The sequence below is a fragment of the Bos mutus genome, chromosome 9, assembly GCF_027580195.1.
Source record: "Bos mutus isolate GX-2022 chromosome 9, NWIPB_WYAK_1.1, whole genome shotgun sequence".
Lineage (NCBI taxonomy): Eukaryota > Metazoa > Chordata > Mammalia > Artiodactyla > Bovidae > Bos > Bos mutus.
The window spans coordinates 54,452,168-54,465,821 of NC_091625.1; the positions used below are offsets into that span (position 1 = coordinate 54,452,168).

General features: G+C 35.2%; 1 protein-coding gene across 1 annotated transcript in view; it reads right to left on the reverse strand.

The window, feature by feature from the left end:
- MANEA (mannosidase endo-alpha) overlaps nt 1-13,654 on the reverse strand; it is an 80,613-nt gene that overhangs the window by 27,935 nt on the left and 39,024 nt on the right. Inside the window, exon 3 of the mRNA XM_005892995.2 lies at nt 7,056-7,165. Coding sequence (XP_005893057.2) covers nt 7,056-7,165 — 110 coding nt within the window. The remainder of the gene's footprint in view (nt 1-7,055; nt 7,166-13,654) is intronic.

Genomic DNA, 13,654 nt, shown 5'->3' on the forward strand with positions numbered 1-13,654 from the left:
TTTTTATATCATCCTAAATTTTCACTTCTGATCTTTACTTTAAAAGAAGTGTTATTTTCAGTTATAATGTTATAATTAAAATTTTAGACAATTTTATACTAAAAAGTTGAAAAAAATGTTTGAGGGCTTCCTTGGTGGCTCAGACAGTAAAGAATCTGCCTGCAATGCAGAGACCCCAGTTCAATCCCTGCATCAGAAAGATCCCCTGGAGAAGGAAATGGCAACCCACTCCAGTATATTCTTGCCTGGGAAATCCCACAGACAGAGGAGCCTGGCAGGCTACAGTCCATGGGATCAAAGAGTCCAACACAACTTAGCAACTAAATGATTAATGAAATGTTTATTTTGGCATTACTTTTAATGTTCAGTTGAACTGAATATGGACAGAGAATGCAGCCTGTATGGTTATGTTTTTTTGTGAATTTATTAAGATTAATGTTGCTAACTACTACATAACCAATTTTTGAAAAGCATCCTTGGATTTTAAAAATAATTTCTATTCTCTTGCTATTCATTGTAAAAATTTCCTTTGTAGTGCTATTCAAAATCCTTTTAATCATTACTTCTATTTGCTTCCATGATTCATTAATTTCTGAAATAAATGAAATTTTCCCACAGTTGTAACACATCTTACTATATGGGTAGAATATACTTGATCTTATAACTGCCTTCAGACTTTCACCTGCATTTTTTAGGTACATGAGTGTATGAGTGTGTCTGTGTGTGTGTGTACATACATGTATGTATGTGCATACAAGGTTTAAATTAAAATCCAATTTTGACAGATTTTTAGACAGTAGTTTGTTTTCTATCTTAGAAATATTTAAACTCATATGGTTAACAAAATTTATTTTTAGTAAATCTTTGACATCCAAGACACTTAGATATGTAAATCTCACTAGATGGTTTAGTCACTCAGTCGTGTCCAACTCTTGTGACCCCATTGACTGTAGCCTGCCAGGCTCCTCTGTCCATCGGATTCTCTAGGCAAGAATATTGGGAGTGGGTTGTCATTTCATTAGCTTTATAAAAGAACACTGCAATTCTCTCTTTTCTGCCATAATGAAAATAGAACATATACAGAAAAATTTTAATAGAATGGAACATTAGCAAATTATACTCTAGATGAGGTTTGGAACTCAGAAATTTTTCATGAGAAAATGTATTATTATAAAAGATTCTAAGTCATTATTTTCACATCAAGTTTTAATTAAAATGACTACTACAAAAATTGCAATTACTCTCCTCATATCCCAAAGAATAATCCATGAATATTTTATTATCAAATTGTCAATAATTTGATAATAAAATACCTTTAGAAGTTCTAGTTCTTGATAGCAATGTAGGGGGATTCATAACTTACCTCCTACCAGGGACACACCAAATCTACAACTATACAAGGAACAATTTTCTCTGAAAGAAATCCAAAAACTAGCTGAGTGACTCCTACATACTAGTGAAAAAAATAAAAAGACTGATACTGAAATGGGTAGGAGAGGCTGAGTCACAATCTAACTATAAACTCCACTCCTGGTATGGAGACCCACAAATAGGAGGAAAACACACAACTCTTGAGCTTCTTTTTGAGGAGCAAACAATTTGAACTCTATATCTGGTACCCCAGCTTTTCAGACCTGCACCTGAGCAACAAACACCTAAAACATTTCACTCTGATAGTTAACAAGGCTCGTGTCCATGATACACACGAGGCTATAGCGAACTCAGAAAAATTACATAGACAGTTCATGAGGATTCGCTATGCCAACACCCAAGGCCCAGCAAAAAGACAGACGATTAAAATTGCCTAGTCTTTCTGTAAAAGAGACTTAGACACTTATATTAAAGCTTCAGTTTAAGTGGCAGGCATCTAATTTAGGGCATACCTAGAAGCTTATTGAATACTCTCCAAAGACCAAAAAGGCTGGCAAGAGCCACGCTGGTGTCCTCTTCCATCTCACTCCAGGTCACCAGTATCTCCCAGAAAGAAACTTGTGCACATGTCTGGTGGCCTGGTTTTTGCTGCGGCAGCTAAGGAGGTACTACCTTGATCATCTGGCTCTGGCTGTCACAGTGGTTAGCATTTGTCAGCCCCGGAGGACTGAAACAAGTGGAGAAAGAGAACATAAGCAGCAACAACTCAGTGGACAAAGCAGAGAGGTAACAGACAGGCATCCAGTCTTTCTGTGAAAGAGGACTATTGTCCTATTTTCATAGATTTGGCCTGAGGGGAGGGCATCAAATTAAACACAAGTCTAGGGCCAGCTGCAATCTTGGGAACGAACTGGACATCAACTTCACAAAGACCCCGTGCCCAGCCCCAGGTCACTGGTAACCTCTGAGAAAGGAGCTTCTGCCCATATTTGGTGCACCAACTTTTGTGGTTGCTGTCCAGAAGAAATAACCCTTGATGCCTGGCTCTAGTGGCTGGTGGGTCTTGAGTTCATGGATCTATTTGGATGACACAAAGGAAGAAATGGTTCTTAACTATCATGCAGGACTCTGTACACAGAGAGCAGAGTGAAAGGTCCATCTCCCAGATGTCCATGGAAAGAGGTGTCTATGTATAACTTAAAAGCTGCTGCCCAAAGTCTGGCCTGAAAGTTTCAACCAAGATGAATTTAAGAAGACCCACACTAATATATAATACAAATAAATTGTCAAAAGTTAAAGGACAGACAGACTCTTTGAAGAAGCAAGAGAAAAACCTCTTATATAAAAGGGAACCCCTATAAGACTATTAGCATATTTTCTAGTTGAAAAAATATAGAAGGGCATGGTATTTTAAAGCTCTGAAAAAAATTAAACAGCCAAAAAAGAATACTCTGCATAACAAAGTTATCACTCAGAGTTGAAAGAGATTTAAAAAGTTGTCCAGAAAAATAAAACGTAAGAGTAATGACCAATAGTCCAGTCCTACAAGAAATGTTAAAGGGACTTTTGAAGATGAAACAAAAGGAAAAAATATAAACATATAAACCTCACTGGTAAAAATTAAAATATAGTAAAATTAGAAAAAGCTAATGTAAACAAGATTAATCACTTCTATAAAGTGCTAGCATGAAGGTTAAAAGACAAACAGTAAAAATAATTATAAGCACAGTAATTGTCAGTGAATAAGCAAGGTAAGATGATGTAAATGAAGACTTCAAAAATATAAAATATGAGTAAGTAAAAACATAGAGCTTTAGACTGTTACCAAAGTTAATTTGTTGTCAACTTAAAATAGACTATTATAAATATAAATTGTTTTATGTAGGCCTTATGGTAACTATAGAGCAAAACCTAGAGTAGGGACACAAAAGATAAAGAATATAGAATTTAAGAATGCCACGACAGAAAATCATCAAATCACAAGAGTAGCAAGAAAAGTAGAAAGAAAAAAAAAAAAGAAATTATAAAACAGCTATAAAATTATTAACAAAATGGCAAGAACTCCATACCTATCAATAATAAAAAGTCATCTTTATCTTACCCACAAGATTCTCACAAATGTACAAACATGTGTGTACAAACACACACAGACTGAAAACAAAGGGATGGAAAAATATACCCCACACTCTTGGAAACCAAGAGAAAGCTGTAGTGGCAACACTTATAAGAGACAAAGTAGAACATAAAACAAAGACTATAATAAGAGACAGAGGAGAAAGAGGTCATTACATAGTGATAAAGGGATCAATATAATAAGAGGATAGAACATTTGTAAATATGTTAGCACCTAACATAGGAGCATCTAAATATAAATACAAATATTAACAGACCTAAAGAGTAAAACAGCCATACAATAATAACAGAGGACTTTAATACTCCACAGACATCACAAATAGATATATTTCTAGAAATACAACCTTCCAAGACTGAATCATTAAGAAACAGAAAAATTTGAACAGACTGGTAGGTAACTTGAAAGGAAATAATCAGTAATCAAAAATCTCCAACAAACAAAACCCAGCATCAGACAGCTTAACTGGTGAACTCTACCAAATATTCAAAGAAGAATTAATACTAATCCTATCAAATTCTTCCAAAAATTTGAAGAGAAGGGAATACCTCCAAACTCATTATATGGGACAAGCAATATGCTGATACTAAAAGCAGTCAGGACACCACAATAAAAGATAATTAAAAGCCAATAACCCTGATGAACAGAGATGCAAAAATTCTCAACAAATATTAATAAGCTGAATTCAACATACAACAAAAGGATCATACATTGTGATCAAGTGGGATTTATTTCCAGGATGCAAGGATGAATTGACACCCTCAAATCAATGTGATACACATTCACAAAATTAACCATATAATTCATATGAGCATCTCAAAAAAGCAGAAAAAAAGCATTCAACAAAATTCAACACCCATTCATGATACAAACTCTCAACAAAGTGAGTATAGAGAAAAAGTACTTCAACAAAATAATGGCTGCATATCACAATACTGCAGCTAAAATCAGACTCAAGGGAGAAAAGCCGAACGTTTTTTTCTCCATGATCAGCAACAACTCGGGGATACCTACTCTCACCACTTTTATTCAATACAGCACTGGAATTCATAGCCAGAGCAATAATGTAACAACACAACAAATGAAAGGCATCAAATTCAGAAAAGAAGGAGAAAAATAGAAACTGTGTTGTCTCTATTTACAGACAACAGTACGTTGTCTCTATTTACAGACAACAACATGTGACATCCTGAAAACTCTTAAGACTTCATTGAAAAACTTTAAACGAACAAATTCAGTAAACTTGCAGGATATAAAAATCAATATACAAAAATCTCTTACATTTCACTAAGAATGAATGAAGAAAGATAAATTCATGAAACAATTCCACTTATCACTGCATCAGAAGGAATAAGCTACCTAGAAATAAGCTTAACAGAGGAGGTGAATGATCTGTACCCTGAAAACTATATGTCAATGACAGACATTAAAAAAACACAAGTAGATGTTAAGATATCCCACACTCGTGGATTGGAAGAGTTAATATTATTAAAATATCCATATTACCAAAAGCAATTTATAGATTCAATGAGATACTAAAGGCATTTTTCACAGAAATAGAACAAACAATTCTAAAATTTGTATGCAACCACAAAAGACCCTACTGCTACTGCTGCTGCTAAGTCACTTCAGTCGTGTCCGACTCTGTGCGACCCCAAAGACGGCAGCCCACCAGGCCCCGCCATCCCTGGGATTCTCCAGGCAAGAACACTGGAGTGGGTTGCCATTTCCTCCTCCAATGCATGAATGTGAAAAGTGAAAGTGAAGTCGCTCAGTCGTGTCCAACTCCTAGCGACCCCATGGACTGCAGCCTACCAGGCTCCTCCATCCATGGGATTTTCCAGGCAAGAGTACTGGGGTGGGGTGCCATCTAAAGCCAAAGCAATCTTGAGAAAAAGGAATGATGTTGGAGGCACCATACTTCATTTCAAACTATATTACAGAACTATAGTAATCAGAATAGTTTGGTATTGTCATAAAAATACATAGATCAATGGAATAGAATGCAGAGCCCAGAAATAAATCCAGGCACCTGTGGTCAACTAATTTGCAACAAAGGAGCTAAGAATATACAATAGGGAAAGGACAGTCTCTTCAATAAATAGCATTGGAAAAACTGAACAGCCACATGCAAAAGAATGAAACAGAACCACCTTACACTATACACAAAAAATATCTAAAAATGGACTAAAGTCTTAAGCATAACATCTGAAAACATAAAATTTTTAGAAGAAAACAAAGGTGGTAAGCTCCTGAAACTGGTGTTGGCTGTGACTTTTTTGGATTTGACACCAAAACCAAAAACAACAAAAGTGAAAATAAACAAATGACACTACATCAAACTACAGAGCTTCTGTACAGCAAAGGAAGCCACTAACAAACGAAAAGGTAACATAATAAATGGGAGAACATACCTGCAAACCGTGTATCTGAAAAAGTGTTAATATCCAAAATATATAGATGAGTCCTATTAACACATTAGCAAAAAACAAACAAACGCTTTGAAAAACGTGCATCACTTCTGAATAGACATTCTCCCTAGAAACATATACAGAGAGCCAACAGGTACTTGAAAAGGTGCTCAACGTCACTAATCATCAGGGAAATGCCAATCAAAACCACACTGAGATAGTGCCTTATACCTGTATGAATAGCTATTACCAAACATTAAGAAATAAGAACTGTTAGTGACCATGAGAAGAAAAGGGAACACTTGTTCACTTTGGTGGGAATATAAATTGATGAAGCCACTATGAAAATAGTATGGAGCTTCTTGAAATAATTAAAAATAGAAATATACTATCCTGCAATTCTCCTTCTGGGTACTTATCCAAAGGAAGCAAAAGCACTAACTTGAAAATACATCTGCATCATTATTTATAATACCCAGGAAATGGAAGTGCTTATGCTGGAAGCATCCATAATGATGAATAACAAAAAATGGTGTGTGTATACACACACACACATACAAATATTATATTATTCAGTCAAAAACAAACAAACAAACAAACCAGGAAATGTTGCCACTAGTGACAACATGAATTAACCCTGAGGGTGTTATGCTAAGTGAAATAAGTCTGTCAGAGAAAGACAAAAACCATATGATCTCGCTTATATACAGAATCAAAAACAAAACAGCAATCACACACACACACACACACACGTGCACACAAAACATAAAACAACCAACTCATAGATACAGAGAACAGGTTTGTGACTGCTTGAGACAGGGGGTGGGTAAAGTGTGTGAAGATAGTTAAAAGGCATAAACTTCCAGTTATAAAACAAGTAAGCTTCCAGGATGTAAAGTACAGCTTCATAACTATAGTTAATAATACTGCATGGTATATTTAAAACTTGCTAAAAGAATACAACTTAAAAATCCTCATCATAGCAAACAGACAAAAAAAAAAAAAAACAGCACTATGTGTGGGGATAAAAGTTAACTAGACTAATTGTGACAATTATTTCACAATATATACATATATCAAATCATTATGCTGAACACCTTAAACTAATCTAATATTATATCTCAATAAAATAAATTAAATACCTTCAGATTATATTTATGAGCTTTATCCAAAATAGTTGGCACCAAGTTATCAGTAGGTTCTCCATTCTCATCATTCAAATCAGGTGGGTACCAAGATAGGGCTAGTACACCTAATAGAAACGACCAAAAAGAAAATAAAAATAAACATAGGAACAGAAAAGACTACAGGTATTGTTAAAAAAAAAAAAAAGGCAGACAAGGACAGTATTAACATTAAAAGAAACATATTCAAATAATGTTATTTTGTTACTTTACTTAGATATCACTTTTAGTTATTCGATTACTTGGTATACTCAATACTTTAACCTTTTTCTCAGGCATTAGTATCTTTTAATTAACAGATTTTAGTTTTTAAAATAAGTTTTAGATTTACTGAAAAGCTGTACAGAAAATAAGAGTTTCTGCATTCTCCTCTCCTACTCACCATCCTCCCATGCCATACAGTTTTTCCATTAATATTAATATCTTACATCAGTGTGGTAAATTTGTTACGACTGTGATGAACCAATGTAGATATATCATTTTTAACTAAAGTCCACAGGGTTTACATTAGGGTTCCCTCTTTGTATTGCACAGTTCTATGGCTTTTGACAAATGTATAGTGTCATGAACCCACTATTTATTACAGTATCACACAAGGATAGTTTTACTGCCTTCAAAACCCATTGCACTCCACTTAATAACTCCTCTTTCTTCTTTTCAATCCCCCAGAAAATAACTGATCTCTTTACTGTCTCTATATATTTTGTCTTTTTCAGAATGTTATATAGATAGAATCATAAAGTAATATTTTCAGACGGGCTTCTTATACTGTGAAATGTGCACTGAAGTTTCATTCATATCTTTTTATGACTTGACAGCTCATTCTTTTTATTGCTAAGTAACATTTCAGTCTATCAATATGCTGTAGTTTATCCATTTACCTGTTGAAGACATCTATGTTTCTTAAAAGTTTTGGCAATTATAACAATAAACCTGCTATAAACATATAAGTGCAAATTTTTGTGTGGATCAGTATCACTTAACAAAAGACTCAGTGATTTTAAAATTACAGTTTATCCCTATAATACCTACTTGCTTTTGAACTAATAAACTACAAAAGGAAAGTTTTAAAAACAATAAGCTTGCAAAGAAATTACTAACTAGAGGAAGAAATCTTTGAAATCAACTAATTCAAAGCCTCATTTAAAGCAAGAGGCCACTAAAAGTATGGTGAAAGTGAAAGTGTTAGTAGCTCAGTCACGTCTGAGTCTTTGCCACCACATGGAGTGTAGCCCACCAGGCTCCTCTGTCCGTGGAATTTTCCAGCAAAAATACTGGAGTGCGTAGCCATCCCTTTTCTAGGGGATGTTCAGGGATTGAACTCAGGTCTCCCACATTGTGGGTAGATTCTTTAGTTTGAGCCACCTCTAAATCATTTAACAGACTCTTTATGACAAGAAGAAAAATACAATGTTATCAAAAGACAAGCATGTGGAAATGAAAATAGAAAACAATAAAGGCAAAGTTAGAAACCAGCAGAGAACTAAATTTAAGACTTAAACCTTGTGTTACCTATGTCATGTAAAAACAGAAGGGCTTCCCCAGTGGCTCACTGATAAAGAATCTGCCTGCCAATGCATGAGGCATGGGTTCAATCCCTCAGTCAGGAATATCCCCTGGTGAAGTAAATGGTAACCCACTCCAGTATTCTTGCCTGGGAAATCCTGTGGACAAGGAGCCTGGCAGGCTATAGTTCATAGGGTCACAAAAAGAGGTGGATACAACTTACCAACCAACCAAACAAAGCAAATACAAGAAAACCAATACAAACAGAGCAGTTCCACCTACAGAAACAAAACAGAACTCGGAGGTTAAGTTAACAGAAAAAAAGGTATCTGTCCCCTATACAATTTTATTTTATGAAAAATATAAAAACAGCAACAAGAACACTGAGGCAGAAAAAAAATTATAATACATGGGGCTCCAAGGGAGCTTTTAGTTAGCCATGAAAGCAGTCATTAAAAAAAAAAAAAAAAAAAACTGATGAGGAAACTCTGGAGACAACTGATCAAACATTTAAGATGCCAACGTTCCCAGCTTTATAAAAAGTACATCAATTTCTTGCAATGTGATTGTAAACTTCATATAAATTGATTGCAAAGTATCACCAATGAAAAGCAACAATACAAATTTTCTCAACATGGGACCTATCGAAAAACCCTGGAAAAAAAAAATGGAGAAAGAACATGAGAAAAGAATATAAAGTAGAAACATACAAAAGAAAGTTTATGCCACAGAGTTCAGAAAATTATGAACATGGCATGTTTCCATGAAATTAAAAGCAAAACAAGATTCCTATTTCTAATAGTAGATTAGGATACTCAGACCAAAATTCCCAACAAAAACAAATTATTAAATAAAAATGGGAACAAAAAACTTCCAAAAGTCAAAGAGCTGAAGACAGTAAAGAACTACCTACCTGTCTAGAATGAAGTGAAAATGTGAAGTCCGAGAGGTAACTGAGCAAGGAAGTCAGTCTGCCCTAAGCATAACTGGCAGAAGTAAACCAGCCCTCAAAGTCAGTAGATGAAATCCCAGGTGGACAATGCATGGGAAGTCCTCTAACCCCACAGAGAATGTAAAGTAGCTAGTATTTCCTACTGTATTGGCAAACACAGATATAGCATATTTTCATTATCACAGAAATTTCTATTGTACAGCATTGCTAATACACTGATTCTACAAACAACTTACCAACTGGTTCTTGTCCAGTGATTTTTCTTCCTCTTTATCCTTGCTGAAGATATACTCTAAGGCTTAGGAAAAATGTTCCTTGTTCTTCCTTATCCTATCATTGTGTTTCAGCTGTTTTACTGTATCAATTATCACTTCTACATGTTGAATTATATCCCCATATTGTGCTCCATAATCCAATTTATCTTTGTACAGTGTATTTTGGGCTGTGTTACTCATGAGCTTTGAATAAGTAATGGCCTGGGAACCAAGCCAATGATGGTCCTACTTCGGGAGGGGAACTGGTCCATTTAAAATGTTAATGAATCCTTCAGAGTAACCTGAAAGGTTTCTCTAAAATATGTCGACCAAGTATCATTTATACATAAAATCTATTAGAGCATATTTCTACCATTCCAATTGCTAAGTGAAAAAGGATACTCTTTAAGGTCCATTCTTGGAACATTAGTATATTAAATGCAGATCACTTCATATAATGATCACGTCCTCCCTCCACATCACTTATCACAAGACCTTCAATATAAGTGAAACCCAACAATAATATTTTTGTTAAGCTAAGTGATTCTAAACAGGGTAATACTTAAGAATACAGGTAGGAAACAGAGAGACCCAGAAAATTCAGTCCAATTTTGTCATCTGATAGATGTTTATCTTTAGGTAAGTTAGCCTACTTAAGTCTTCACATTTGTAAATGGGAATAAATTTAGTTCATAACCTAAAAGTCTGTTTTAAAAATCATACATGAGAGAATGCATTATGCAGAGTGGGACTTCTTCCAAAAAGTAATTTAAAAAATTTATAAAAAGAATTATTAAATAAAATATCTAAGACAGTAAAATGGTAAGTAAATTTGTTTTTGTTTACCTCAACAGAGCTTGTGATAGTTTCTCTTATATATGGGGAACACAGTGCTTCTTTCAAACATCTCAAACATTCTTTCAAACATCTCAAACATTCTTTCAAATTAAAGATTTCATAGAAAGAAAGGCAAAATGGAAATGCCATTTCCATACATAAACACTACTACACAGGATGACAATTTCAAAAAAAAAAAATAAGACATTACAAAAGCAAGAAAAATAATGCACAAAGCATTCAATAGAGAAAGACTGGCTCAGATCTGAAATAGATGCTGATATCATTAAACAAGGAATTTAAAATTATTATTATGATTCAATGTTAAAAGATCTAATAGGAAAATAGTCAACATGTAAGGTCAGGTGGGAAATACTAGCAGAGATGAAAATTAAAAGAAGTAAATAGAAATGCTGGGGGAAAAAAAACAAAACAAGCAAAAAAATCACTAAAGGTAATAATAAAAAATGCCTTCAAAAGATTTATGAACGTCAGAGCTGAGGAAAGGGTCATGTAATTGGGCAAGTCACAAGAAATTACCAAAAAAATGATTGGGGCAAAAATACAAAACAAATGCATCCAATACCTCTGGGATAAATTTCAAAGCTCTAATATACATATTTTTAACCTTATGATTTGAGACTGGAGAAGGGAATGACAGACAAACCACTTCAGTATTCTTGCCTTGAGAATTCTGTGAACAGTGTGAAAAGGCAAAAAGATATGACAACAGAAGATAAGCCCCCGAAGTCCGTAGGTGTCCAATATGCTACTTCAGAAGAGCAGAGAAATAGCTCCAGAAGAATGAAGAGGCTGGGCTGAAGTGGAAAAGACGCTAAGTTGTGGATGAGTCTGGTGGTGAAAGCAGAGTCCGATGCTGTTAATAACAATATTGCATAGGAACCCAGATTGTGAGGTACATGAATCAAAGTAAATTGGATGTTGTTAAGCAGGAGATGGAAAGAGTGAACACTGACATCTTAGTAATCAGTGAACTAAAATGGACGTGAATGGGTGAATTTAATTCAGATGACCATTATATTTATTATTGTGGGCAAGAAACCCTTAGAAGAATAGAGTAGTCCTCAGAGTCAACAAGAGAGTCCGAAATGCAGTACTTGGGTGTAATCTCAAAAACAACAAAAAGATCTCAGTTCATTTCCAAGGCAAACCATACAACATCACAGTAATCCAAGTCTATGCCACAACCACTAATGCTGAAGAAGTTGAAGTCACATGTTTCTAAGAAGACCTACAAGACTGTCTAGAATTAACACCAAAAAAGATGTCCCTTTCATATTAGGGACTGGAATGCAAACGTAGGAAATCAAGAGATGCTTAGAGTAACAGGTAAGTTGGATTTGGAGTACAAAATGAAGGAGGGCAAAAGCTAACAAGAGTTTTGCTAAGAGAACACACTGGTCATGGCAAACACCCTCTTCCAACAACAGAATGATTCTACACGTGGACAGCACCGGATGGTCAACAATGAAATCAGACTGATTTTAATCTTTGCAGCCAAAGACAGAGAAGCTCTATACAGTCAGAAAAAAAAGACCTGGAGCTGACCGTAGCTCAGATTATGAGCTACAAATTGAAAAACTCAGACTTAAATTGAAGAAAGTACGGAAAACTACTAGGCTTTTCAGATATGATCTAAATCAAACCCCTTATGATTATACAGGATAAGTGACAAACAGAATCAAGGGATTAGATCTGAGAGACAGAGTGCCTGAAGAACTGTGGACAGAGGTTCATAACATTGTACAGGAAGCGGTGACCAAAACCATCCCCAAGAAAAAGAAAGGCAAAAAGGCAGAATGGTTGTCTGAGGAGGCCTTACAAAGAGCTGAGAAAAGAAGAGAAGGGAAAGGCAAAGAAGAAAGGTACATATATACACAAATGAATGCAGGGTTCCAGAGAATAGCAAGTAGAGATAAGAAAGCCTTCTTAAGTGAACAATGCAAAGAAATAGAGGAAACAGTAGAATGGGAAAGACTAGAGGCTTCTTCAAGAAAATCAGAGATACCAAGAGAACATTTCATGCAAACACAGGACTGATAAATGACAGAAATGGCAAGGACCTAACAGAAGCAGAAGAGACTAAGATGAAGTGGCAAGAATACACAGAACTCTACAAAAAAGCTCTTAATGACCTGGATAACCACGATGGTGTAATCACTCATATAAAGTCAGATCCTGGAATATGAATCATGTGGGCCTTAGAATATACTACTAGGACCATAGCTAGTGGAGGTGACGGAATTAAAGCTCAACTATTTCAAATCCTAAAAGAGAATGCTGTTAAAATGCTTTATTCAATATGCCAGCAAATATGGAAGACTCAGCAGTGGTCACAGGACTGGAAAAAGTCATTTTTCATTCTAATCCCAATTCTAATGCCAAAGAATGTTCAAACTACCAAACGACTGCCCTCATTTCACATGCTAGCAAGGTACTGCTCAAAATTCTTCAAGCTAGGCTTCAACAGTACATGAACCAAGAACGTCCAGATATAAAAGGTGGATTTAGAAAAGGCAGAGGAACCAGAGATCAAATGGTCAACACTTGCTGGATCATAGAATAAGCAAGCAATTAAAAAAAAAAAATCTACTTCAGGTTCATTGACTACATTAAACACTTTAACTGTGTGGATCAGAACAAACTGTGGAAAATTCTTAAAAAGAGAGAGGAATACCAGAGCATTTTACCAGCCTCCTGAGAAACCTGTATTCAGGACAAGAAGCAACAGTAAGAACTGGACATGGAACAATGGACTGGTTTAAAATTGGGAGAGAAATACATCAAGGCTGAATACTGTCACCCTGCTTATTCAACTTATATCATGTGAAATGCTGGGCTGGATGACTGTAAAGTTGGAATCAAGATTGAGAGGAGAAATACCAATAACCTCAGATATGCAAATGATACCACTCTAATGGCAGAAAGTGAAGAGGAACCAAAGGGCCTCCTGATGAGGGGTAAAAAAAGAGAGTGAAAAAGCTGGC